The 22741-nt window shown below is 46.5% G+C and overlaps 1 protein-coding gene across 3 annotated transcripts in view; it reads left to right on the top strand.

Moving 5' to 3' along the window:
- The window catches only part of PAPD7 (PAP associated domain containing 7), a 36133-nt gene that overhangs the window by 10716 nt on the left and 2676 nt on the right, over positions 1-22741 (top strand). For 2 of the 3 annotated variants that reach the window (XM_015427088.1, XM_015427087.1), the window contains exons 3-10: positions 259-305; positions 3950-4070; positions 10420-10527; positions 12274-12402; positions 15518-15731; positions 17738-17864; positions 19104-19204; positions 19932-20101. In XM_015427088.1, the coding sequence (XP_015282574.1) occupies positions 259-305; positions 3950-4070; positions 10420-10527; positions 12274-12402; positions 15518-15731; positions 17738-17864; positions 19104-19204; positions 19932-20101 (1017 nt within the window). The remainder of the gene's footprint in view (positions 1-258; positions 306-3949; positions 4071-10419; positions 10528-12273; positions 12403-15517; positions 15732-17737; positions 17865-19103; positions 19205-19931; positions 20102-22741) is intronic. The other variant, XM_015427089.1, reaches the window with a different exon arrangement.

Raw genomic sequence — 22741 nt, 5'->3', positions numbered from 1 at the left:
TCGTCCATGTGGGAGTACTGCTCAGTGCCAGGCTAGGGCTTGGTGATTGGGCAGTGTGCTACCTGGGCCAGAGTGCTCTTCAGTGGAAAGGGTTGTCTAGCAAAGGAAGACAAGGCAAAGGTTAGTTGGATCAAGCTATTAGAAGTCAGCAAATGCCTTGTGTTAATTTTCTGTAGCTGAAAATGATGTGGGTGTCTTTGGGATATTTCTTCAGTTCAGTGGGCTCAATAACATACTGACTTTTCACCTCTCTTCCAGGTTCAGATATTTGGGAGTTTTAGTACAGGACTTTATTTGCCTACTAGGTAAGTACTGAGATTTTGGCTCATGCTATGTTTTTCTTTACTGAATGTATTAGTAGTGCTTTGTAATAAGAGATAATGCCAGTATTTACATACACACATACACAGACCTTTATTGGCATATGTTAGGTTACAGGAAGAAACAAAAGTGGATAAATAGGTAACAAGGAGAAATGAATCAATCATATGCATCTATACATTGTGCAGATGGTCCTTGATTTACCAAACTTAAAAAAGAGGCTACGTTTTCAGTTATTTCGGGTGACAAATCGTTCAAGAGGTAGCGCGCCTTAAAAGCGTCTGGACAGCCTATCGTATTAAATAAGATTGGATCTAAAAAGGTAAGACGGATCTCATCATATTGGGGACAGTGTAGGAGAATATGGGAAACCGAGTCAACTTGGTTTTGATTACACGCACAGTGTCTAGCTGAGTATGGAATCCCTTTATATCTACCATAGGTAACAGCAGATGGAAGGGTATTGCATCTAGCAAGTGCAAATGCTCGGCGCAATTGTGGAGCGTGAAGGGCTGATATAAGTACGAAGGCAGATGGCCAATAGTTGGAAGGATTCCGAAATTCAAGGGGGAGCAGGCTTTGTTTGCATCGCTAACTATTTCTATATCCAGGATTCTACTTTTAATTAACTGATATGCATTTGTGAAAGATAACATATACAGAGAATCCATGGATAGACCCATTGTGATTATTTTCTTCACTATGTAAGCATTCCATTTAGATCAGGTAGATTCAGACAGCATTTGGTATCTGTAGCTCCCCTTGTCGGCAGTGTAGTGCATACGTAGCCAGCAGAGTTCCCCCTAAGCTGAGCTGGTGTGAGCCAGCTCACAGTTTTTCAGCCTCCGGCTCAGAGATTTTTGCCTTCGCTCAGGAAGGAGGGCTCTAGAGCAAACTGATTGATGCAGGCACCAAATCACTCGCTCACTAGCCAGTATTTGATTGATATAAGCCATGCCCTTGTTTCTATCAAGTTAAGGCCTGTTTCTAAACAGAGAGCTGCGTATGGAATGCAGCGTGGCAGACCCATGATTTTCCTTGCAAATTTAGATTGAACTCTTTCAAGTCCCATCTCAAGGGCACCTATCCATATTGGGATGCCATACAATAGCTGCGGGATCACTTTGGCCTTAAAAACTTTTAAGGCAGCTGGAACGAACTGGTTGCCTCTATTAAAGAAGAACCGTGCGATGGCTGGTGTATTAATGGTGGCTAAATTAGTCATAGATTTGCGATGACATGACCAGGACATGTTATCACTGAAATAGACACCTAGATATTTAACATGCTTGACCTGCTCCATTTCTTTTCCATCAAATGTCCATTTTTGGATTTTGCAAGATTTAGCAAATACTTAAATTTGGTATTGAAATTAACCTGAGTTATATGGGACACTGAATCCTCAGCGTTAGCATGTAAAGATGAAATACTCAGATTTTCCATGTAGAACAAATGCTATACATAATAAGGGGTATGCTGTTGTGCATCAAAAATGAGAACACTTAGTCGTCAGTGGCTTTTCTTTATGAAAAATTAAGCGCATCATAGTGCTACAGTGCCGGTAGAAATTCTAATATAGCGAACTTTGTAGGATTGCAAATTATACATCCGTGTGCACACAGAGCAGGAGACTTGTTGTTAATTCTTATGACTTAAGAAGAAGAAGAGATTGGATTTATATCCCGCCCTTCACAACCCAAAGGTGTCTCAGAGCGGCTTACAGACTCCTTTCCCTTCCCCTCCCCACAACAGACACCCTGTGAGGTGGGTGGGGCTGAGAGAGCTCTTCACAGAGACTGCTCTTTTTCAAGAACAGCTCTTATCAGAACTACAGCTTGCCCAAGGTCATCCAACCAGGTGCAAGTGGAGGAGTGGGGAATCAAACCCGGCTCTCCCAGATTAGAGTCCACGCACTTAACCACTACACCAAACTGGCTCTCAAAGCTTGTGTATGTTTATAATTGCAGAAAGAAGGTTATCGATAACCACTAGACCTATTGAAAACATAATGGCTCAGACCTGTAGTCCATTTTTTGGGAATGGAAAGGCACTTCTGTTCGTGGAAGGAGGCAATCCCTGTTGATTCATCCTTCTCAGTGCATGCGTTTGTTTCACGCTCTGCGTTGTACAGGGTGCCCTGCCCTCCAGGAACAAAATCTTGGGGGCTCATAGACCTGCTGTGGGAGGGAGAGGTGAAAGTCTCCCCCCCCCCCCGAGTTCTCCTTCACAAATGGGCCTTGTAGGATCCAAGCCAGTGGTTATATTCCAGCGATTCCCTTCTACCAACTGAGGAGGGATCGTGTGCCTTGTGATTCCTGTACTGATCTTCCCTCCAGTGGAAACGAACGACTGGATCTAGCCCTGTGTGCCAAAGGCCATACGTTTGAAAGCAGTTGAACAACTACAATCCAAATCCCTGAGGAAGATTCTGGGGTTGCCCTCGTGCGTATCTTATGCTGCCATTTGTCTGGAGCTTAATTTGAGACGGTTAGAGGCCAAGGCCTGGATTATTGCTTTCAGATTTTGGCTACGTCTGCATTTTAGATGTAACCACAATAGCCTTATCACCTATATGCTGGAAGAATCTCAATCCTCTGCGTGGCTTATGGCTATTGAAAAGAAAATCACTTCTATTGGTTTTAACCTGAGTGACCTTGTCATCCGGTCAGAGCTTGAGGTCTTTACTCTGCTTAAACAGAGGCTTATTGATATAGAGTTGCAAGAGCTCAGAACCCTTGTCTCCGGAAGGTGCTCCTCAGTAAGGTCGGCCTATCCCCTTTCTGGTACTCTACCATATTACTTTTTCTGCCTGACTTCACCGCAAATGTGTAGAGCTTATCTGTTGGACCGTCTTAATGTTCTCCCCTCTGCTATTCTTGAGGGGAGATATAAGCAAATTCCTTATTCAGTCAGGTTCTGTGGATGTAATAGAAGAGAAATAGAAACTGTTGAGCACGTACTCTTACACTGTAAATTGTTAAATGACATTCGAGTGGAATTTATAGAAGCCCCCCTTAGGTTGGTAGCAGGCCAATTGGATAGAATCAAGGTACAATTTCTCCTTGCTTCACGAGATCCGGAGATCATTGAACTGACCGCTAAGTTTCTCCATGGTTTTATAAAGCGGAAGAGTGACCCTGATCATATTCATGATTCTTAATTTATAAGTCTAAAAACTTAAGTTTAAAAGTTTAGAATGCCAATTTATTTTATGATTCAGGCATCTTTTGTATGGTCAAATCTAGCTTGTGACAACTTGAGTTAGGCCTGACATAGCCAGGACTATCTATTTTATAATTTCTTTTGGATTGTATTATTGGTAAATACTTCTAATATTGTATGCCAATAAAAGGTATTTGAATTGAATTGAATTGAATTGAGGTCATATGTTTGCTTTTTCCCAAGCCATAGCTGAGCAAATTACCCTTGGTTAAGATTCTGACATGTCTGTATAGCTTGTTGTTTTGTGCATGTTAAACTGTATGTAGGAGCCTTTCATTTGTAACAACTGGCAAAATCAGTAGGCCAAAGACTGGATTTAACTCTTCCAGCCAGTAATTAAGTGAAAGTTTCCTCTTATGTAAAGTTTTTAATTAAATTCTGTGTGCATGTTTTTAATTCTCCATAGTGATATTGATTTAGTGGTTTTCGGGAAATGGGAGAGCCCCCCTCTACAGCTGCTAGAACAAGCACTAAGGAAACACAATGTGGCTGAGCCATATTCAATTAAAGTACTTGACAAAGCTACGGTAAGTAGGGAAATGAACTGTGCTTGCCTTAAAGTAATAGCCCAGAAAAGGAACGGCATTTAGCGTAAACCGTTCTTATAATGCAGCTGTTTGTTTGTGCTCAGTCTTTTTGTTTTGGTAAAATTATTTGGCTGTAACAGTTTGAAGGGTGCGGGGTCCAAGGTCTGACTGGTTTGATTTCAGTTTGTAACAGCCGTATTTGAATGCTAAGAAGCTTTTGCGTATACAGGTTACTTTAGCTTTAGAGCCAGTGCTGTTTAATTTTTTGTTGTTCAGTCGCACAGTCGAGTCCGACTCTTCGCGACCCCATGGACCAGATCCCACCAGGCCCTCCTGTCTTCCGCCATCCTCTGAAGTTGGCTCAATCTCATGTTCGTTGCATCTATGACACTGTCTAACCATCTCATCCTTTGCCGTCCCCGTCTTCTTTGACCTTCAATCTTTCCCAGCATCAGGGTCTTCTCCAGTGAGTGCTCCCTTCTCATTGGGTGGCCAAAGTAGTTGAGCTTCAGTTTCATTATCTGGCCTTCCAGGGAACAGTCAGGGTTGATTTCTTTTAGGATTGACTGATTTGATCTTGCAGTCCAAGGGACTCTCAAGCACCATAGTTCAAAATAATCTATTCTTCGGCGCTCGGCCTTCCTTATAGTCCAGCTGTTTAATTTAGGGCTCCTTGTTTATGAAATAATTGTCTTTTCACAAGCTGGAATGCATCCTCCCTTTATCGTTGCCTGAAACCTACAGTAAGCAGAAGCGGTCTCCCTTGCACCAGGGAGGGAAATGTGTAGAATTTCTCCCAGAAGTGACAGCATTCCCCATGCATTTCCCAATGTTCCCCCAACCTTTGGTGGGAAGAAGTGATGTTCGGACAGTAGCAGGAATGGCTTTCAGTTTGATGGCTCCGTCCCGTAGCATTTAACTGAAATTATTTGAAGTGTGATTGTTATACTATTTATCAGCATCAGTTTTGTAGCTCTTGATCTCCTTTTCCTCACACATGAAGAGTTATGCTTGTGGGAGGGGCTGTGGCTCAGTGGTAGAGCATCTGCTTGGCAGGCAGAAGGTCCCAGGTTCGATCCCCAGTATCTCCAGTTAAAAGATCTGGCGGTATGTGATATGAAACCTTGGAGAGCCGCTGCCAGTTATTTCGTAGCTGACTCTCTGATTCAGTATAAGGCAGTTTCACGTGTTGTTTTGGCCACCTCAGGTCTTTTATGTGAACCCTGAGTAGATGTCTACCTGATAACCGAATCTTCTAAGCTCAAGTTAGAGGCTTCGAATACATTGTTCAGTAACAGTTGTAGACGTGTGTCCCTTGCAGATCTGTAGCATCTCTATATAGCCATTTTTCTTATAGCTCTCTCTAGAGATGTAAAATTTCCGGAAATTTTGAAGCTCGGAAAACCCCCTGGTTTTTTCCCGTTTTTTTTCCCGGAAAAAAACGGAAATTTTCGGAAAAATAGAGAAAAATGCCACATTAGCATTTCTTTTGTCTTTTCTCGATTGAAAGTCATTCTGTTACTTTAGGAACATAAAATATGACTATGGACATTTTTACTTGGCATGAAATTATCACAACGAGCATATTAAAAATATAGTGTATCCAAACAATTATTTCAAACAGAATACCCACCCACATGCAAAAACAAAACTGAAACTGTTTTATTTTCTTCTGACAATCGCACCTCCGAAAGGAACACCTTGTCTTAAAATATTTTATTCATCATGTTAAAATAAAACGTTCCATAATCAATTTTTTCCTTTTTTTCCCTTTTTTCAATTTTTCCAATTTTTTGGAAAAAAATTAAAAGGCTTCAGGAAAAAAAGGTTTCCCCCCGAATTTTTCCGTTTTTTTTCCGGGCCTTCACATCTCTAGCTCTCTCTATCCTTATACTTCCATAGCTTGCAATTGTATCTTTGTTAATTTCTCCTTAAAGGACTGCCTTTCTTTTTGGAAACTTAGTTTTTTGTTTCCTTCATGATATTTTCTTACCAGTTCCCATCTTGAGCATACAATCTCTGGTCACCTGTAGGTTTCTTCGAAATAATTTTTGTTTCTTCATGAATGAAAATTTCTATTCCACTCCTCAGCCCAAAGCTTCCTCAGTTCACAACCGATTTTTTTTTAATGCAGTATGGAAGTTCATCTCAAAAACCACAACAGAGGCAAAGAACACACCTCATCAGCCTACATTAGGCAATGGAGCAATAAAAATATTAGCGGAGCAGAACTAACTAATGAAAGGTAAAGGTAAAGGTCTCCCTTGCTCGAAAGCCAGTCGAGTCCGACTCTAGGGTTGCGGTGCTCATCTCCGTTTCAAAGCCGAAGAGCCAGCGCTGTCCAAAGACGTTTCCGTGGTCATTTGGCCGGCATGTCTAAACACCAAGGTGCACGGAACGCTGTTACCTTCCCACCGAAGCGGTACCTATTTATCTACTTGCAATGTCTTGCTTTCGAACTGCTAGGTTGGCAGGAGCTGGAACTAGAGACGGGAGCTCACTCCGTCATGCGGTACACCCGGGTCTCGAACTGCTGAACTACCGACCTTCCACAGCCTGCAGTTCAGCGTCTTAACCACTTGAGACACCGCAGCTCCTAACTAATGAAAACTAGGGTATAAATTACGTAATAAACAAAATACAAAAAACAACCCCCCCCCCATTTTTAATTAAAAATTTAACTAAAAAGGTGACGAACAAATACATTTTCATCTGAAGCTGGAAACTCGCAAGCGTCATCATCAGGCAAGCGCCTGAGGTGGTGGTGTCCACAACCGCGGTGCCACGGCCCAGAAGGCCTTGCTTCTCGCTGTGGTCTGCCTCACTTCCGCTAAGGATGCAGGTGGCAGATAAAGCAGGATCTCTGGTAGACCTTGCTTGACAGGCAGGAGTATGTCGGAGCTGGTTCTCCTTTAGATATCCTGGTCTCGAGGCGTTCAGGTCCCGGGGCTACTTCTCCCCCACTTGGGCGTTCTTTCCTCCTCTGGCCTCTCCAATGACAAGCGGAAACCAGGAGGATAACCGCGGTTCTGGTTCGTTCGTCATCACAAGTGAGCTCCGTCAGAGTCCTGGCCTCAAGGGCCAGGTTACGGTCAAGGCAGGTCCACGTGTCCTTGACTGCATCTGCCAGGACCCTTCTGTTGTAGCCTCCCATTACAGGATTCGGCTGAGAGGCAGCGAGGCCCCAGCGCTCCTCGGGTGGAGCCCGCTGCTTTCCTCAGCCCTGGCTTCCCGCCCTTACCAGCCTGCTGTCTCTCTTCCCTCCCTCCTTCCCAGGGGTCATTTCGTAGAAAAAGAGGTGCAGGAGCTCATTCGCATAACTCATTAGCATAACTTATTTGCATATGCCACACCCCCTGACATCACCAGAAGTGTGTCAGAAGGCAACACCCACCGCTCAGGCTCCACTGGACTCTTTTGGATTGCTAGCTATTGGGGGGGGGGGAAACGTGCAGATCTGCCCTCGCAGAGGAGGGAGAGCTTGTACCTGAATAAAACTTGGTCTTAAAGGTGCCACTGGACTGTTTTAGACCGGGGGGGGGCGGGGGGGGCTCTGCAGCTTCCCTGGTTGCTTCTTGCTCTGACTGAGGGCTGCTGGGAGCAGGGGGTGGGGCTTGTTGCATGTGCCCACCCCCTGGGCTCTTTACTGCCGGAGCTCCGCTCCTGTGCGCTCCTGCAGGAAATGACCCCTGCTCCTTCCTGATCTCGGTCGCCGTCCCCCCCCCCACCACTGTGCTCACTCCCTGGCTTTCCTGGGCTACAACTGAGCAGGCCTTTACTCCCAGGGAGGTATCTACTCCCAAGACAACCTGAGCCCTTGAGGAGGCTCCTAGTGGCATTCACACACACCCCGTGCTCCTTAGTTACACACGGGCCCCTGTCCTGACTTCTCCTCCTTGCCTCCCTCGGGCTGTCCCGAGGCTCCACCGCCTCCTACTCGATCCCAGGGTACTGTGTGGAAGAATGTTTGTTTTCTTTAGTTTTTACTTCGTTTTAAATGCCCACGGTCTGGCCCCGACAGCCACACTGGGAAAAAGCGTTCCGTGTATCTGCCGTCCCGAACTTCCGCGCTGCTGACATTTGATGATTCTTCTGGGAACACGCTCCGCTCCCTTTAGTTTATGAGTCATGCTCTCTAATGGAGACTTGCATCAGAATGTACGTTTCTGTACAGCGTCTAGTTTTCAGGCTGCCTTTTTAGTTTCATGGTATGCTTGGGGGCTTTGGTGCTTGCTTTCGTGCCCGATTCTAGTTGAAAAGCTACGCTGATGTGCTTCCCTGTTTTCTTTCAGTCTTTGATACCACTAGCTGCTAAGAGTTGAAAAGCTCAGTCGGTCACTTGAGCTCTCAGTAAGCAGATACACCTGCTGTTTTTAGACTACGGCATTGCTATAAATGAGCGGGTGGTGTTGGGTGCTGCAGTCTTAAATGCGCTTGCTTGGCGGTAACGCTGTGGATGTGCGTGGACTGCATCAAAGGCCTGATGCTTCCCATGTCCAAATCTCGGGTGGTCAAATACATTGAGATTTATTTGTTATTTCAAATAGGTGCTTCAAAAGTGGGGGTGGTGCTGAATACCAGAAAAAGCGACAAAAAAACCTAGTAGAGGAAGGCTCTTCTTAGGGGGTGTTTTCAGATTTCATGTACACATCGTTTCGGTGCAAAAGTTCCAGTTTCTTTTTTCTTTTTCTTTTTTTTAAACATTTTATTATACAGATATAAAAAGCAAATAAAATTTAACACAACATTTCAATCTTTTTTTTTATATCCATTTTTTCTGTTTTCTCCCTACCTTTTTCCACGGCCATAAAAACAAAAGTCAATACAAGCATGCCTGTTTTGGCATAACGCTGCATATATGTCAGACTCCTCCTCGCATCGTAATAAGCACGCTTTTGAAGAAAAGGTAACTTTATTAGAGCTGAAGGTGCATAACAGGATCACCGTTCAGAATGAGGGGTAAAAGCAATGGCAAAGCATATAATAAACATTCAAACTACTACGGGCCAATTGCAGGGGTTCCCGCGCATGCCCTTGGGCCTGAGAACTAACGGCCTCAAGCCTCTCACGCTATCTTCTTCTTACGGTGTTTAGTGAGAGCTTCTCTACACTAACAAGCTCTTGCATCCACCTGTGGCCTTGAGCTAGATAATTGTTTTGGCGAGCTACATAGACATGCACAGCTACGATTCTACAGTGAAAGAGGCAAGCGCACACACATATACAGAATGAAAAACAAAACATTGGCAGCTTGCTGAGAATATAAAACTAATCACCTGTGAAGCAAAAAGGCTCACAGAGACGGCATGCCAAAACAAATGACAACCGGCATGTTTGTCTATCCTTATTCGTACCTGTTTATTTTCCATTGTCAGGAATTACTGGGGAGTCTGTTCCCCAATCAACTTCTTTGCCCATCACAGCAGCAGAAACCAATATGTCAGGCACTTATATATTAGAGCGTTGGCTTCTTTTGGAGTTGATAAAACCATCAAAGGAAATAAACTCAACTTACAACTCTGGGCTTACAGATGTGGCATGTGTGCCATGCTGTTACCAACCAGTAACTTCCCACAGAGGCATGGAGCACGGCATGTGTTTGGTATAAGGATCTTCTCTAATGTAGCTACTAAAACAAAATGTTTGACGCTTCCAAAACTTTTCCCTGGCCCAAATGCAGTCTGCTTTCAGGTTCTTCCCACCCCCATCACCAGTTTATTAAACTTTGTATTGACTCCTTCCGCCAGGGAGATCAGGTACATGCTTTCTGTCAAACATCGCTCTGCTCAGTTTGCCATGCATGCTGGTGGGAGGGAATTCCTTGGGGGGGGAGTGATTGTGGAGTGTGTGACTGCACTGTCTTAGAGGCCATAACTCTTCCTCAGAAGCCTTCCTCTCCCAAAGGAACGCACTGTGATGAAGCACAACATTGCATGTTAAGGCCTCACCATTCTTTTGACGTTAAAGCTAGACAAGAGTCACACGGGCCCCTTCACCTATAAAACTATCATTGCTGCTGGTTCAGGTCACCTTGTTTAGCAAGAAACAGTGCTGGCCACAGTGGAACTGGCACGGGGAGAGGGGAGTCCATCTGGAGGGAGCAGGGAATGGGCAACAAGTCCCTGGATGATTGTTCCTAAGGCTGGCCTAAATCAGTGTGCGATTAAGCGTAGTGGGGTGGTTTCAGGTTCCCTAGTGAGTTGTGCTTGGATCTCTCTCTAGGTTCTGGAACAAATAACCATTTTAGCGGCTTCATTACTTCAGTCGATCAGCGGCTGAAAAACCTCCCTGCTGAAAAATGTCTGCTTGTTGGGATTGGTTGACTTGACTGGTTTAACTGTCGTTGCAGGTACCAATAATAAAGCTCACTGACCAGGAAACAGAAGTAAAAGTTGACATTAGTTTTAATGTGGAGACCGGTGTGAAGGCAGCTCGACTTATCAAAGACTACATGAAGGTACGGTCAACAGAAGAAGAAGAGGGAGGTGTTGGGGGCAGGGAGGAGGAGGCGGTGTTAGGGGCAATTGTAGTTTGTTGTTGTTGTTCAGTCGCACAGTCGAGTCCGACTCTTCGCGACCCCATGGACCAGATCCCGCCAGGCCTTCCTGTCTTCCGCCATCCTCTGAAGTTTGCTCAATTTCATGTTCGTTGCATCTATGACACTGTCATATGACATATGACATAGATGCAATTGTAGTTACCTTATGTGAATATGGGAGGTTGGAAGGAGCGCTGAGCTGTCCAGTGTGGAGGCTTGTGAGAGCAAAACCCTTCGGCCAAAGATGCTAAAATGTGCGTCTAGGATCTTTGTTAGGAGGGATGGTCCTTTAACTGTAGCTTGCCTTTGTCGCTGAGACTCAAGGTGGATTACAGCATCCTTAAGAGCATAAGAGAGGGCAATGTTGGATCAGGCCAGTGGCCCATCCAGTCCAACACTCTGTCACACAGTGGCCAGAAATACCAGGGGCCACTAGGAGGTCCAGCAGTGGGGCCAGGACACTAGAAGCCCTCCCACTGTTGCCCCCCCCAAGCACCAAGAATACAGAGCATCCCTTGCCCCAGACTGAGAGTTCCTACCTATACCTTGTGGCTAATAGCCACTGATGGACCCCAGCTCCATATGTTTATCCAGTTCCCTCTTGAAGCCGTCCATGCTAAAAAGAAAAAAAAATATCAAAAGGCAACTTTTGTTCCAAAAAGGGAACTTACTTGATTGACTGAGAAGTCCTGATTAATGGAAGTTGCTGGGCAGAAACAACAGGAGCTGACCCCCAGTAACACAGACAGCCTTGCTCAGATGCAGATTGGCTTGAAGTGACGCTGACGTCACAGCAGCTGCTGCTTTTTCTACAGTAGGACCTGTGCTGCATGGCAAATGATCCTTATGGGCATCTGGCAGCCAGTTATGACATATAGAATGTTGCATGGCCATCTAGGCGATGCAGGTCTTTCCCTGCACATGTGCCACAGCAGGGATTACATGTGTAAATTAAGCTGTAAGTGTATTCTCAGTCAGGGTAGGTGTAAAATTCCCAAGGGGCAGTGTGCAGGTACATGTGTTGCATGTACAGTGTGCATGTACATGTGTTGAATATTTAATCTAAATTGGCTTGCAAAAAGCATGCATCTCCCCCCCCCCCCCACACCACACCAGTGTCCTTCATGTGATTAGATTACTGCTTGAGAGTTCATACATCGCTGGTCAAAAAGGTCTTGCATGACATTCTGGTTCTCCGTTTTTCAAAGAAAAGAAGTGTTCATCTTTGTAGACCTTTCTAAGGTCTGGTGATGCTTGCATACAGAAAGACAGTGCATAGGTTTGTTTATGGTTCTTTGCTTGGTGGTTGCTTCAATGCCTTGGTGTAGAGTCGTCAGTGATTGTGAATATTTGTGTTTTATTATATATGAACAGAAATTCATATTTTCATATATGAAAGTCCTTCACATATATGGTTTTGTCACCCCTAAGCCTGTGAAGGATATCTATGGCTTGTTTACACCACATTAACCAGCATCCAGTTAGGTACCATGTATCTAGCAGTGTGTAAAAACTTCTGTTTCGATATGAAATCCTTAATGCTCCACGTTCAATCTGTAACAGAGTCAGTAGATAATAAAATTTCACAAGATTATTTGGTGCTAATAGAAGAGCTACATTCTGCTTAACTTCGCTTACAGAATGCTTTTTTCTTTTCATTTGCAGAAATACTCGTTGCTGCCGTACTTGATTTTAGTACTAAAACAGTTTCTCCTTCAGAGGGATTTGAATGAAGTTTTTACTGGTGGAATTAGTTCTTACAGCCTAATTTTAATGGCAATTAGCTTCTTGCAGGTAAGTCCTTTTCTGCTAACGTTGACTCTTCCCTAGGGCTGCCCAGGTCCCTTCCTGGCAACTGGCGGGGCAGGAGGAGACTTACTGGGGGCAGCAGGATGGCCCACCTGACACACAGCGGTATGTCTCCATCACTGCTCACATGACCCGGAAGTGACGTCATGACCCAGAAGTGATGTTTGGGCAAAAAAACTGGTAAATTTGGCTTCTACCATATACATTTTGCCATAATACCATAGCGTCACCCCGACTTCCTGGATATGATGACATCACTTCCTAGTCACATGGGCAACAGTGTAGACACATTGTTGCACATTGGATGAATCTCCCTCTTTTTCAGAGTAAGCCCCCCCCCCCCGGTCAGCCAGCTGATCAGCGGCGGGAAGGTGGGGCTGGTTAGCAGGGGGCCTTTGCCTCCACCAGGGGGGTCTGGCAATCCTATTCTTTACCCTTCTAGAGAATCCTGTGTAGGAGTTAACTGGGCTGCTCCTGTTTATTTAGCTGTACAAGTCTTAAGGCTGGTTCCCCGTGGGCACCATGGTAGCCACCAACACCTCCCCACCGGGTATTTTTAGAATGTGGGTGGGGCTCCTGGCCAGCAGGGCTTCTGATTGGCCATTGGGGATGTGATTGGCTGTGCAAATTAAAATAACCTTGTTTCAGCAGTAGCTGCCACCATAATGTGGATTTTATTCTCTCACCTGTCAGACCTCTGGGTAAATCAGTTCTCAACAACATTCACTTCGAAGAAGGATAAGTTTATTGAGACATTGATAGGATCTAGCCTATACGTTGGCTGTGTTAGAACTGAGCTTAAAGGCACAAAAACAATAGATATACAGGGTTCAAGCAAGGGCCCTCAAAGGTTCAGAACCAATCACCCCATGGGATTTCACCCACCAAATGTTACTGCCATCCATCCCCCCATCTAGTGCCATCCCCCCAACATGTCAGACAAAAGCCAGCACAGAAATTTGAGACTCAAGGCCATAAGAGGTTCTCAGGAAAGCAGGAGAGATAACATACATCAAAGCATCTTTGGAAAACGAAAGCATTCAGGTTTCACACTCTTCCATCCCCCTCCCAGTCACCATGGCAAAGGAGCTGTAAAATGCAAAATGCACAGTGATTTTGACATCACCCCTCTTTCCCAGTGTATTTTTAAAACTGCTGCTCTTGTCCCCTCTGTGTGTGGCAGCCATGTTATAGTTGTGCCCACCACCTTGTCAGAAAGGTGCCACTAGGCTGAAAAGCATTAGGGGCCCCCTGTTATATCAGCTACAGATCTGTCTTATAGTCCCTTGTCCCGCCTGCTCAGCACAGAAACAAAAGACTACGTAGAAACGGGGTCAAGATGAAAGAACAGATGTACACACAATGTGGAGAGTGAAGATTGGTCTTGTAGAGCTCCCTCCTTGGGCAACTGTTTTGTGGGTGGTTAAAATCACACAGCATGATGGCGTTTCATCTGTACAGCCTGATATTACCTACATTTTCACGTGGCTGCAATTGACAAGTTTGTATCCAGCACATCTGCTGCTTTATAAATGAGTTTATCTAATTCATTAAGCCAGACTGCCTACCGTGACTCTAACAATTCCCCGTGGAATAGTATCCTTGAGCCACAGAGAATTTCCTCCCTAGTGAAAAGCTTAGAAATAGCTTTTCTCAGTTACTGGAAGAAGGCGTCCCATACATGGGATTGTTCCTTCCACCTGCTCTGACTCAGTCACCGTTATTCACATTTTTTACTTGGAACAGTTATGCCCTCCAAAATAACCTAGAGAGGGTTTTTAAAATAATTTTGCACAAGTGTAAAAAAGATAAAGGTTCCCTTGCTTGAAAGCCAGTCGAGTCCGACTCAAGGGTTGCGGTGCTCATCCAGCGCTGTCCGAAGACATTTCTGTGGTCATGTGCCCGGCATGACTAAACACCGAGGCGCACGGAACGCTGTTCCCTTCCCACCGAAACTTCTATGTAAATTGAAACTATTGTTCACATTCTTGCTTTTGTATCGGAGTGATAAAACTCTCTGCTTTGGCTGTAGCAGTACAAATAAGCAGTGCTGCGTAACATCTGACCAGCCTGTCTCCTGCCTCTCCTGCCTGTAACATTTCTCTTTTCCTTAAGGGCCTTCCTCTGCCTAAATATAGCTAACATGTAATTTGCTAGAAAAGTAATGCGACAGCATTCTGAAACGCAGTACGCTGGTAAGAGCCCTCGCTTTTGTAATATGAGGAGAGGCTGTTAAGGGACATTAAGAAAAATGACAGATTATTGGTAGTTCGGTAGCTATGACCCAGTTCTATCTGTAACCATTATCTTGTTTGTCTTTGGTCCCAGTCACACGGGCCGGAAAATGGGGGGGGGGGAGCATGGCTGTTTGCCCCAGAGCAAAATAACACGCGGCCGCCCGATCACACGTCCCGTCGAGGTCCCGTGGTTAGGGGGTGAGGTGCCGATCACACGGCTATCCTGCAGCGCGGCAAAGAAGCGGCGCGGCATGATCACACCAATCGCTAGGCGCCGCTTCCATGGCAAATGGGTGGTTTTTTTAACCGAAGTTTGTGCGCATGCGCCGTTGGGCACGTTTGTGCATCCTGCAGAGACTGGGGGGGGGAACCCCTTGTTTGCGACGGAACATCGGCGGGCGCCGGATGCCACGGGATTCCACCGGAAACGCGAACAGACGCCCGCCCTTGCCCCGCGGTGTCCGGAAACCGGTACCTCGTAAGTACTAGTTTTTTACTCCGCATCTTCGGCGGGAAGCCACAGGATAGCCACGGGAGCACTACGCTTCCCAGATGTTGCGGTGTGATCGCGCCCAGAAAACTCCGCCTATCATCCGTATCTTTAGCACGGCAAATGCTCCGTGTGGCCGGGGCCTTTATTAGGTATATCCATCCCCCCCACACACACTCTTCTTCCATGGAGTTAGGGCAGGATCTATGGTCCTCACAGATACTAGTAAATTTTGTGGTGAAGGTGGGATTCGAACCCAGTTCTCTTTATAGTCGAGCTCTCTTAACCATCATCCTGTACTGTCAACAGACTGGCAGATATATAAACGGTTGTCCCCCAAATGCTATAAGACCTTTTTTTGTTTGTTTTGCAGTTGCACCCGCGAATCGATGCTAGGAGATCAGATGAAAATCTCGGAATGCTTCTAATAGAATTTTTTGAACTCTATGGAAGGAATTTTAATTACTTGAAAACTGGTATTAGGATAAAAAATGGAGGTGCCTATATCGCCAAAGAAGAAATTCTGAAAGCCATGACTTACGGTTATCGCCCATCCATGTTGTGTATCGAAGATCCTCTCTTGCCTGGTGAGAGAACGGATATCACGGGCATGTTTTTCATTAAGAAAGCTGATTTTGCACTGAGCTTGAAGGTGTCTGAAGAAAGGTTTCAGAATATACTTCTGGCCAGTGTTCCCTCTAAGCTGAGTTAGTGTGAGCTAGCTCACAGTTTTTTAGCCTCCGGCTCACACATTTTTGTCTCAGCTCAGGAAGGAGGGCTCCAGAACACACTAATTCATGCAGTAGCCAAATTGCCTGCTCACAACTTTAATGCCAGGAGCTCACACAGTAGAATTTTTGCTCACAGGACTCTACAGCTTAGAGGGAACACTGCTCCTGGCACTTGTTTTTAAATAGTTACCTCGAAACAACCCCTTTAACTTGCCTCAGTTTCTGACTTCTTTACAGAATCAGAATCCATAGTGTAGTGGTTAAGAGCGGTGGACCCAGGTCTGGAGAGCTGGGTTCGATTCCCCACTCCTCCTCCACAGGAAGCCTGCTGGGTGACCTTGGGGCAGTCACGGTTCCCTCAGAACTCTCTCAGCCCCATCCGAGAGAGGTGCCTGTTGTGGTGAGGCAAAGGGAAGGCCATTGTAAGCCACTTTGAGCCTCCTTAGGGTAGAGAAAAGCAGGTTATAAAAGCCATCTCTTCTTCTTTGCCCTGTCCCCACTGTGGGCACACTGGAATTCTTGATACGGTGTTGTACCGTTGAATATTCATCACTGATATAAAAGGTAGAATACAAAAATGTTTGGTAGTATTTGGTTAGTATTTGGATGGGTGACCACGAAAGAAGTCCAGGGTTGTTCTGGAGAAGGAGAAGAGAAGAAGAGATTGGATTTATACCCCATGGCCCTTCACTACCCAAAGGTGTCTCAGAGCGGCTTACAAACCCCTTCCCCTTCCCCTCCCCACAACAGACACCCTGGGAGGGGGGTGGGGCTGAGAGAGCTCTTTCAATAATAATAATAATAGATTGGATTTATACCCCGCCCTTCACTACCCAGAGGAGTCTCAGAGCGGCTTACAAACTCCTTCCCCTCCCCACAACAGACACCCTGGGAGGGGGGTGGGGCTGAGAGAGCTCTTTCAATAATAATAATAATAGATTGGATTTATACCCCGCCCTTCACTACCCAGAGGAGTCTCAGAGCGGCTTACAAACTCCTTCCCCTCCCCACAACAGACACCCTGGGAGGTGGGTGGGGCTGAGAGAGCTCTTGACAGAAACTGCTCTTTTTCAAGGACAGCTGTGCCAGAGCTTGTGACTGACCCAAGGTCACATCAGCAGGTACAAGTAGAGGAGTGGGGAATCAAACCCGGTTCTCCCAGATTAGAGTCCGCACACTTAACCACGACACCAAACTAACCTCTTCTGTTAGTCCCTTGCTTTGAAAACCCTGCAGGGTCGCCATAAGTCAGCCGCCGCGACTTTACAGCATAGCCTCTCTTGTCCCAGTTGGGAACGGTTGGATTTTATGCCTCAGGGTCTGAATAGTGATGATGTTCTGTGATGTGATGTGATCTTCTGCTGAATAAGCAGAGTTCTCTTATTTCCAGGAGGCATTGAGGAAAATGAAATAACTGTTAAATGGTATGTTTGCGTAGGTCAACAGTAGTGTCTGGCAAACAGCAGATGGGAGCCAAGTGCTAATCAGTGCCTGGGTATATGTGTGTGTGGGGGGGATCACCTATGTGGAGGAAGCAAGCCCATTTCCGCTCCCTGTGCTGTATGCTTCAAGTTTTAATGTAGAATCAATGGCAACAACCCAAAGAAGTAATCTGTGGCTCTCAGAGACTAATAAAACTCAATTCCAGGATTAGCTTTTTGCGGGCTGTCCTCCGCAACACGTTGAACTAAAGATGCTGCTAGTCTTTGAGGTGCCACAAAACCCGTTTGTTTTTGCTGCCACAGACGAACATGGCTGTCCCCCTGGAATTACGAACACAGAAGTAAGCATTAATGGCCAGCGGCCAGAATGAAAGACGGCTGTCGATGAAGCTTATCTGTGTTTCCATTTAATTGTTACAGGCAATGATGTTGGCAGAAGTTCTTACGGTGCCATGCAAGTAAAGCAAGTTTTCGATTACGCTTACATTGTACTTAGCCACGCCGTGTCTCCGCTTGCAAGATCATATCCTAACAGAGATTCTGAAAGGTAACCAGTTACTCTGTGTTGGTATTGTCCATTGCTTAGGGAACATGCACTGGCTCGACTTTGCACTTCTGCCCTAATGGTCCTTTTAACTGGGTTCTGTAACTGATGGCAGCAAGGTGCTGCGCTGCACCCAGAGAACTTCATGACTGGATTGGGCAGGTTTTCCATTCCACATTATGCACTGGCTGTTAAAATCTTTTTGGGCTTTGTAATACAGCCTCAGAGGTTAAGACGCTGAGCTGCAGACCAGAAGGTCTGTAGGTCTGCAGTTCGAGACCTGAGTGCCATGTGACTGAGTGAGCTCCCGTCTCTAGTTCCAGCTCCTGCCAACCTAGCAGTTCGAAAGCAAGAAGTTGCAAGTAGATAAATGGGTACCGCTTCAGTGGGAAGGTAACACTGTTCCGTGCACCTTGGTGTCTAGTCATGCCGGCCACATGGCCACGGAGAAGTCTTCGGACAGCACTGGCTCTTCAGCTTGGAAACAGAGATGAGCACCGCCCCCTAGAGTCGGCTTCGACTAGCTTTCAAGCAAGGGAAACCTGTATATTTACCTTTTAATACAGCCCAAGACAAGTGGTGGGGAGCTGACAAAAGCACCCTGAAGGACACACAAGGCTCTTTGCACATCTAAAGAGGCATCTTGGTTGCAGCCATCCCTCCATGAATCAGTGAACACAAGAACATAGGAGCATAAGAGAAGCCAGTGTTGGATCAGGCCAATGGCCCATCCAGTCCAACACTCTGTATCACACAGTGGCCAGAAATACCAGGTGCCATCAGGAGGTCCAGCTGTGGGGCCAGGAGAACACTAGAAGCCCTCCCCCTCTTGACCCCCCCCCCAGTTTATCTAATTCCCTCTTGAAGCCGTCCATGCTTGTAGCCACCACCACCTCCTGTGGCAGTGAATTCCATGTGTTGATCACTCTTTGGGTGAAGAAGTACTTCCTTTTATCTGTTCTAACCTGACCGCTCAGCAATTTCATGGAGTGCCCACGAGTTCTTGTATTGTGAGAAAGGGAGAAAAATACCTCTTTCTCTACCTGCTCTATCCCATGCATAATCTTATAAACCTCGACCATGTCACCCCTCAGCCGTCGTTTCTCCAAGCTAAAGAGCCCCAAAGCGCCTTAACCTTTCCTCATAGGGAAAGTGTTCCAACCAAATACTGTTCAAGCAGAAAAATTATGCTTTAGTGTTTGTGCCCAGGTACCTTAATATGGGATTACATTTCTCTTCCAGCACTTTAGGAAGAATCATCAAAGTAACACAGGAAGTTATTGATTACAGAACTTGGATTAAAAAGAAATGGGGAAGCAAAGTTAACCTGTCAGCTGATGTCGGTGAGTGGAGGGATTCATTTAAAAACGCCTGCTTACACTTTTTGTAAGTAGCTGTCAGTGAACTCTCTCGTGTTACACAGTGGCTCAGTTCAGATATCTCTCTCATTAGAGGTCAGTTCTCCTTGTGTTCTTTCTCCATCTGCTTAGGAAGGTCAGTCTTGAAGAACGGTGCGGCCTCCAGAGGTGGCACCGTAACTATGGGTTGTAACTTCAAATGTTGAAAAATCGTGGCTTGCAAACTTAAGAGCCAGTTTGGTGTAGGGGTTAAGTGTGCGGACTCTAATCTGGGAGTACCGGGTTTGATTCCCCACTCCTCCACTTGCAGCTGCTGGATGACCCTGGGCAAGCCATAGTTCTGTCAGAGCTGTCCTTGAAAGGGCAGTTATCGAAAGAGCTCTCGCAGCCCCGCCTACCTCACAGGGTGTCTGTTGTGGGGAGGGGGAGGGAAAGGAGTTTGTGTGCCGCTCTGAGACTCCGAGTGAAGGGCGGGGTATAAATCCAATCTCTTCTTAATTCAAACCATAGTTTCCATTTCTCTTGTATTGGTTGACTGCAAACAATAATTTGTTATCACAGACATTACCTCAAGCCGTGGTTAAGCAATGTTTTTTGAATCATATAGTGCAATTGCCACTTTGTGGTAAACTGCCTAATGTTGCCTACCTAAAACTTAGTGTTTTAGATTATGCGTTTATATGCAATGCTAACTGTTGAATGTCCATGCTAGCAGATATCCAGATGAAGAAGGTAGAACCGATATCTCTGTGCACTGCAGTCCAGAACAGAGATGCTGAATCGCTATATGGCCAGCGTCTGCCGTTGTCATTCATTGGTACCCAGCAGTTGTCGTCAGGTTCATCCGCCTCTTCTGTGTCATCACTTTCTGGCAGTGATATTGTAAGTTCCCCTTCCTTTTTTGTTGTTCATTTGCACAGTTGAGTCCAACTCTTTGCAACCCCATGGACCACATCATGCTAGGCCCTCCTTTCCTCCGCTATCCTCCGGGGTTTGCACAACCTCATGCCCGTTGCATCAATAACACTGTCTAACCATCTCATCCTTTGCTGTCCCCTTCTTTGACCTTCAGTCTTTCCCAGCATCGGGGTCTTCTCCAGCGAGTGCTTCCTTCTCATTTGGTGGCCAAAGTCTTTGAGTGTGCCACATAATGGAGTGAGCTCCCGTCTCTAGTTCCAGCTCCTGCCAACCTAGCAGTTCGAAAGCAAGAAATTGCAAGTAGATAAATAGGTACCACTTCGGTGGGAAGGGAACAGCGTTCCGTGCGCCTTGGTGTTTAGTCATGCCGGCCACATGACCACGGAAATGTCTTCAGACAGCACTGGCTCTTTGGCTTTGAAACGGAGATGAGCACCGCAACCCTAGAGTCGGATTCGACTGGCTTTCGAGCAAGGGAACCTTTACCTTTATGAGGGGGCAGTGAAAGCTGCAAAGAAAGAATTTTATGTGACTTCCATTGTGTCTGCTAGCTCCTGCCCAATTCAGTTGTTTAGGGTAATAAGAACATTAAACCATTGTGTCCCTCAGAGGGAACCTCAAAAACTAGAAATTCGGAATTAGCTGTGAGGCTTTTGCGAGCTACTTTGCGGATAAAATCTTGTCACTCCACCATGACTTGCCAGCCACTGTTGATACAGTACGTGAACTGTGGAGGCCCCTTGGCCGCCTTTGGATTTAGAAATGAACCAATTCAGCCGATTCTTCCAGGACGAGGTCGACAAAATTCTGGGTGCTGTTAAGCCCACCACCTGCCTCCCAGACCCATGTCCATCGTGACTGGTGAAAGCCAGTGGAGATGGAATTCGGGTCCCCCTGGTGAATATTATAAATCTATCCTTGAGTTCAGGGACCTTCCCAGGGGCTTTAAAGGAAGCAGGGGTGAGTCTGCTCTTAAAGAAGTCATCTTTGGGTCCTACTGAGCCATCCAGCTACCGCCCAGTTTTGAATCTCCCGTTCCTGGGTAAGGTACTTGAGAGAGCGGCAGCTGAACACCTCAGCTTTCGCCCTGGCTATGGGACGGAGACAGCATTGGTCGCCTCCGTAGACAGCTGGACCGAGGCGGGTCAGCGCTGCTGTTAAGAACATAAGAGAAGCCAATGTTGGATCAGGCCAGTGGCCCATCCAGTCCAACACTCTGTGTCACACAAAGGCCAAAAATACCAGGTGCCCTCAGGAGGTCCAGCAGTGGGGCCAGGACACTAGAAGCCCTCCCACTGTTGCCCCCCCCCCAAGCACCAAGAATACAGAGCATCCTTTGCCCCAGACTGAGAGTCCCTATCTATACCTTGTCGCTAATAGCCACCAATGGACTTCTGCTTCATATAAGAACATAAGAGAAGCCAAGGTTGGATCAGGCCAGTGGCCCATCCAGTCCAACACTCTGTGTCACACAAAGACCAAAAATACCAGGTGCCATCAGGAGGTCCAGCAGTGGGGCCAGGACACCAGATGCCCTCCCACTGTTGCCCCCCCCCCAAGCACCAAGACTACAGAGCATCCCTTGCCCCAGACTGAGAGTTCCTATTTATACCTTGTGGCTAAGAGCCACTGATGGACCTCTGCTCCATACGTTTATCCAGTTCCCTCTTGAAGGCACCCATGATTCTTGCTTGCCTGACAGTAGCATTTGACACGGTCGATTATGACCTAGTGACCCACCGTCTCGCTGACATGGGAATTCGTGGGATGGCCTTAAAATGGTTTGTCTCCTTTCTCCATGGTCGGGGACAGAGGGTGGCACTTGGGGATGAGGTTTCTACGCGGCATCCTGTGGTGTGTGGTGTCCCCCGGGGGGCCGGTCCCCTCCCCAGTGTTATTTAATATCTATATGTGCCCTCTTGCCCAGCTGATACAGCGCTTTGAGCTGGGATGTCACCAGTACACTGACGACACCCAGCTATATCTGTTGGTGGGTGGCTGGCTGAATACTGCCCGAGACAATCTGGCCAGGGGTCTAGAGGCCGTGGTTGATTGGCTGAGGCCGAGTCGGCTGAAACTAAATCCATCGAAGAAAGAGGTCCTATGGCTGAGCCAAGGAAGATCCCAGTTTGGGATGCCAACTTCCAGGCCTTGACGGTGACCCGTTGACGCCAAGGCCATTCACGAAGAGCTTAGCAGTTATTCTGGATGCCTCCGTTGCAATGGAGGCCCAGATCACAAATGTTGCCAGACTGGCTTTTTTCTGTCTGCGCCAAGTTCGGCAGTCGGTCCCCTTCCTGTGTCCCCCCCCCAACCCCGACTTAGCCACAGTGATCCATGCAATGGTCACCTGCAGGCTGGACTACTGTAACGTGCTTTACGCAGGGCCGCCCTTGAGACTGACCCGGAAACTGCAACTGGTCCAGAATGCGGCTGCGTGTGTGCTTATAAGCACCCCTCTTAGGGCACACATACAACTGGTGCTCCGCCAGCTGCACTGGATCCCAAGTCGAACGCCGGATCGATTCAAGGTTTTGGTTTTAACCTCCAATGCCCTGCATGATCTGGGACCAACCGATCTACGGAACCGTCTCTCCTGGTACA

This window comes from Gekko japonicus, unplaced genomic scaffold, assembly GCF_001447785.1.
Source record: "Gekko japonicus isolate JY-2015 unplaced genomic scaffold, Gekko_japonicus_V1.1 scaffold458, whole genome shotgun sequence".
NCBI classification, from domain to species: Eukaryota; Metazoa; Chordata; class Lepidosauria; order Squamata; family Gekkonidae; genus Gekko; species Gekko japonicus.
Note: the sequence above shows the minus strand (reverse complement) of the source record. Positions and strands in the feature narration are given on the sequence as shown.